Source organism: Miscanthus floridulus, chromosome 8 (genome assembly GCF_019320115.1).
Source record: "Miscanthus floridulus cultivar M001 chromosome 8, ASM1932011v1, whole genome shotgun sequence".
Taxonomy (NCBI): domain Eukaryota; kingdom Viridiplantae; phylum Streptophyta; class Magnoliopsida; order Poales; family Poaceae; genus Miscanthus; species Miscanthus floridulus.
This window is the reverse complement of record NC_089587.1, coordinates 107,776,885-107,782,046: the sequence shown is the minus strand read 5'-3', so window position 1 is coordinate 107,782,046 and position 5,162 is coordinate 107,776,885. Positions and strand designations below refer to the sequence as shown.

Here is a 5,162-nt window from a genome sequence, read left to right as displayed (position 1 = left end):
TTCTTCCCCCTAAGAATTTAATGTGCTCTTTTAGACTCAAATTCTCGATTTGACATGAGTGTTTGTATTTTCTTGAATTTATTTTAGAATTTTATAATATTGTTCTTTTAGTGGTAGACGTGCTCTTCGATAACAGTGCTCTTGTGTTATATGCTGTGCGTTTTTGAAGAAAAAAATTAGCGCTGGGTTTGGTTGACGACCAAGACCAATTATCGGCACACCCATCCCAATCTGAGCGGGTGAGGGGAAAAACTACGCGGACGCCGGGAAACTACTCCACGTCTCCGCCGCATCAGCTGCGAGACAAGACCACGCCGTCGGGGACCCCACCATAGCATTTCCAGGCCCAGAATTTCACGCGCCGACGCGGCTGCGCCTTACGAAACACCCACAGCCCGCAGGCTACGGGCCCCGCGCAGCCCGGCCGAAAGGGCCGAAGTGAATGACTGCGACTGCGGACTTGCGGAGTGCTCCCGCAACAAATCCCGACGCCAAGTCCAGTCCCCCCAACCAAAGCAGAGGAAAAAGCCGACGAGGGAGACGACGCGGAGGAGCCCCCGACCCGAAGGCGGAGCGCCCCACAAGCCAGAACCCGGCGAGGGGGTCGGTCGGTCCCGACCATGTCCTCGTCCGCGCCCACCGGCGCGCCGCCGGAGCCGCCCCCGCCCCCGGAGTTCTACTGCTACGAGTGCGATGCCACGGTCTCGCTGCCCGCCGAGCCGGTCGCGCCCTCCTCGGCCCGGCGGCCCCTCTGCCCGCTCTGCCATAGTGACTTCATCGAGGAGAGCCCTAGCACCCCGTCTCCGCCTCCACCACCTCCTCCGCCGCCGCCGCACCCACCGCTGCTCTTCTCCGGCTCCTCCTCCTCCTCGCTCTCCGACGACCCCGACGACGACTTCGACTTCGTCATGGACCCCGACGAGGCGCGCGCCTACCTCAGCCGCCTCGTCCACCGCCACCGCCTCCAAGACGACGACGGGCCCTTCGACGTCGCCGCCCCCGCCCCGGCCCCGGCCCCGCCCCCGCCCCAGCAGCACGGCCACCTCCCCCGCCCCCGCCCCGGCCGCCACGACCACGGCCTCGGCGGCGGAGGGGAGCCCCCCGCCATGGCCGCCACCATCGCCGCGCTGCCCACGGTCGAGGTGGCCGAGCCCGCCGCCGTCTGCGCCATCTGCAAGGACGACCTGCCCCTCGCCTCCGAGGCGCGGAAGCTCCCCTGCGCCCACCTCTACCACTCCTTCTGCATCGTCACCTGGCTCCAGATGCACAACTCCTGCCCCGTCTGCCGCTTCCGCATCCCCTCCTCCGCCGAGGACGAGGCCGCGTCGTCAGAGCAGGACCCGACGACGACCACGCAGATCACCATCCGCTTCACGACCACCACGCGCCGCCGCGTCCGCGTCGGCGGCGATGCGCAGCTGGCGGCTCCTATCTCGGCGTCGCCCACGCAGCTCGCACAGGCTATTACCGGGGATGGAGCTGGTGGACCTGCCAATAGCGGCGAGACTGTGTCGTCTGAGTGGCCTCCGCACCCCGAGTCCGATACAGTCATGTCGGAGGCACGCGAGGGGGATGCCTTTTTTGATTGAGCCAGAGGTTCCAGTCGTCAGGTAAGCATATCGCAGCAAATCTCTCAACTTTACTAGCTAAATTCGTATTGTATCCTTGGAGCATGAATTGAATTGCTTAGCTTCAGTAAACTAAATCGTTTTAGTTAGTGGAGTCAATGGTTTAGGTATTCTGTGATAAGTGATCATCATGTCATGTGGTGTTGGTCCTGTTACATACTCTTCTTTTTTTCTATATGGTCGTGTATTGTCTGCTAGTTGATCAGTATATGCTTCACTTGCTGATTTCCTTCTGTTAGAATTTGAATAATCAATTGCCCAAATCTGAATTCTGTAGGCACTGCAAAATCAAAGCTTGTCAATTAGATGTTTAGGTGCTTTCTGCTGTTAATTACATGAGCCTTTTTCCCATGTGTTATCAAATACTATGCGCAGCTATAAGCATTCTTACAAAATTGATGTTACTTTACGTTGATTTGGCTCAGTGTTCTTAATTGAATTTAAGCATTTGCACTTATAAATTATATCTTAATTAAAATATCCTAGTCATTTTAAATGAGAATTGGCATGTTGCTGTTATCTTAGCGCTAATGTGAGCCGGAGCTAAGCTGATAGTGATTAGTAATTACTGCACAATACTGAACATGCTATCTATTTGGAGGTTTAAGTATCAATCATCCTGTCTTATATGTTTAAGGCTAGAACATACCGTCTGTATTCAACCTTTTATTTGCCTGATGTGGCTGTGTGCACAAAAACATAGAAAGCTAAATTTTTTTCTGCTGAATTTAGATTGAAGAAAAGAAAAGTCAGAGCAAAGCTAACAATGTTGATGTGGATTTCGGTTGTTTGATTGATGGAATGCACCTGTTTCATGTGCTAGAATGTTCATTTTGAGTGTTGTTTACGATCGATTCGACTTGTTTACTTGACTTTTGTCTAGTATCTTGTAGTATTGATTATCTGGATTAGTATGTTTTTATTAACGAGGTGGTAGAAACAGAATCTGCAGATCTGCCTTGATTTCGTTCAAAAAGAGTGAAACTAGTTCATGCTACTGTATGTCGATACTTGATAGTATAGCAACCTTGATTCCTGAATCCCTTTTCTTGTTTTCATGTCTAATATTGGTCATTTGCTAGTTAGTTTCTTGACACCTCCATTATTTCTTTGTTATGCTTCCTGTTCAGTGCATGTGTTTTAGACCTTTTTTTTACTTTCATGTGCTTTAGACTTCTAGTACAACATGAATACATCTATTCCAAAATCGCGTCTCTCTTATTATAACAAAATTTTGCTAATGTTCTCATATGAGTGCATCATTCTTGCTCTATTGTGACAAAATTCTGGAACAACTAATTGTCTTATTCATGTATGAAAAAACTGACCATCACAAGCACAAGCTTAGAGACTTACCTAGTTAATAGAAATTATGTGCATTCGACAGCAAAGAGGTTGATAAAGTAGGATCTACGCGTAACTGGCCTTGGACACCTACATGCCTATCCACCTTGTGATTGATTTTTTTTTTCTTTCAAGCTTTTATTGTTTGCCTCACCCTTGAGAAGAAGTTAGCCAATTGCTTCAACAGATACATGCTGTTATTTTAAGTAATGATAGACTTCTTGACTTGGGTTGCTCATGTGAGCTTGCTATTAAGAAAGCTGAAGTACACTGCTTTATGAGTGATTGATTGTGCTAGTACTTCACTTTACACATCACAGAAAGTACCTGTATACCGCTAGAATTAGTTGACACAAATAAATGTCTATCTTAATTTCTATTTTGGTGGATGAGGCATGTAGTGGTGGCAAACTTGCTGGGCAACAAAAAAGCAGGGTTTCTCCTGTTGTGGCATTCGTCAACTTGTGTAATGAATAAATCCTTCCATGTGGAACTGAACTGATATTTTAAGAGAATAAAGCTATAGGCGATTGGTTCTTAAAGTGCCACCCAATAGCATCTTTTTGACTTTCCGATCCTAAGAGCCATTCTTATGTGTTACAGTTTTGCTGTTACTGTCTATTGTTCCTTAATAAAGCTTGTAAAGTCTTTCAGTTGTCGAGCTCATATGCTTCTGCCCTTTTTCAGGTGATAAGGTAGCTGTTGTTAGCTGTCAGCCAACAAGAGTAAAAGGAGGCCACCATCTGCTTCCTATCTTTGTTCAGACGAGGTTTCTAGCAAGAAGATGGCATGTTGTTAAAGCTGAACTAAGTTGTCCTGTTAGGAGAACAAGAGCATTCGTTGTGTGGGTTCTCAGTGTCTTGTATATTGGTTAATAAACATATTTATTCATAATAAATATAGTCATGTACAATATGCAGTATTTCGTTTCCCCGTTACCCTGCAACTTGACCTGCATTTGTAGGTAAATATGGGAATGCATTGGAGTCCAGTAGATATGGATTATACTCTGTTGAAGTGTTGATGAAGCTGCCTTGTTGCTTGAAGGCGAGTTAGGCTGGGTTTGTAGCAATGAAGTTATGACCCCTGAATTCTGTGGTTGTTTGATGGAAGGTAAGGTTCCATCTGGTCGAATTTACTACACATTCCTCCGCATACAATGATATGCCTTATTCTTTTGGTGGTTACTTTTATGGGTGGCCAACAGATCGATGTGAGGATCAGACTTTGATCTGCTATGTGCCATGAGGACTGCATGCATTGGATCGGATTCAAATAAAAGGATGTGTTGCTGTCTCGGCTGTACTGGTCTTGTGCTGCATACTGTTAAGGGATGCACTCACATAGTTATGAGCATATATATACATTCGAAAGCAGGACAAGGATATCCCTGCAAATATCATGCCTGCCAAATCTTGTCTTCTTAAGTTATACATCAGAACTACAAGAAATTCAAATTGTGTTGAAGAAAATGCTTCATCAGGATATGCAGCTGTTTCCCAGAAACATCAACGAGCAATGGCTGTACAGTACGTGTTTATCACTCACCGCACTGAATGATCGTGCTTGGATTTTCGAGAGCTAGATTCAGGAGGTCAATGCAGCAGAGTCCGTGTGGAGGACCTTATTCTCTGCAGATAGCTTAAAGCTATGGAAGACTTGGCGCAGCAATGAACCAATCGAGTCACTGGCCGAATCAAACAGCCACAGCGAACAAATAACGAGGCCTTTTCGGATCGCAACAATTTTAGAGAAACATTGGAACTGGGAAAATTCGTCAGGCTCCCTGAGGGCGTCCTCAATGGTAACTTTTAAATAGCTAGCTAGATGGGGTTTAGAAATAATAAAAAAGAATACTATAGTAGAGAGTTATGTAAGCTGTGAGAGAGTTATTTCTAAGAAATCGTGCTAGACTAGCTATTTAGAAGTCGCTAGCTATTTAAAAGTTGCTAGCTATTTGATATCTCTCCTTGATAGCCAATAGAATTCTTTTTATGCTAGCTATTTAGGAACCATTGGGACACCCAAAGACCTGAGCAGTATGCTAGCTATTTAGGAACCATTGGGACACCTAAGCCTGGATAACGAGCCGGCTCGGCTCGTTTGGGCTCGGCTCGTTCTGGCTCGTTAAGATAACGAGCTAGCTCGGCTCGGCTCGTTATCCTAACGAGCCAGAAAGCCAGCTCGGCT

General features: G+C 46.9%; 1 protein-coding gene across 1 annotated transcript; it reads left to right on the top strand.

The window, feature by feature from the left end:
• Positions 1–471: 471 nt before the first annotated feature.
• Positions 472–3,898, top strand: LOC136473211 (E3 ubiquitin-protein ligase RING1-like). Its single transcript, XM_066470892.1, has 2 exons — positions 472–1,610; positions 3,660–3,898. Exon 1 carries the CDS (start codon positions 621–623, stop codon positions 1,587–1,589), a length of 969 nt encoding a protein of 322 aa, XP_066326989.1. The 5' UTR covers positions 472–620; the 3' UTR covers positions 1,590–1,610; positions 3,660–3,898.
• The last annotated feature ends 1,264 nt before the right edge of the window (positions 3,899–5,162 follow it).

What these genes read in the sequence shown, in the direction of transcription:
- LOC136473211 (XM_066470892.1), top strand. Translation starts at nt 621, where the DNA reads ATGTCCTCGTCCGCGCCCACCGGCGCGCCGCCGGAGCCGCCCCCGCCC.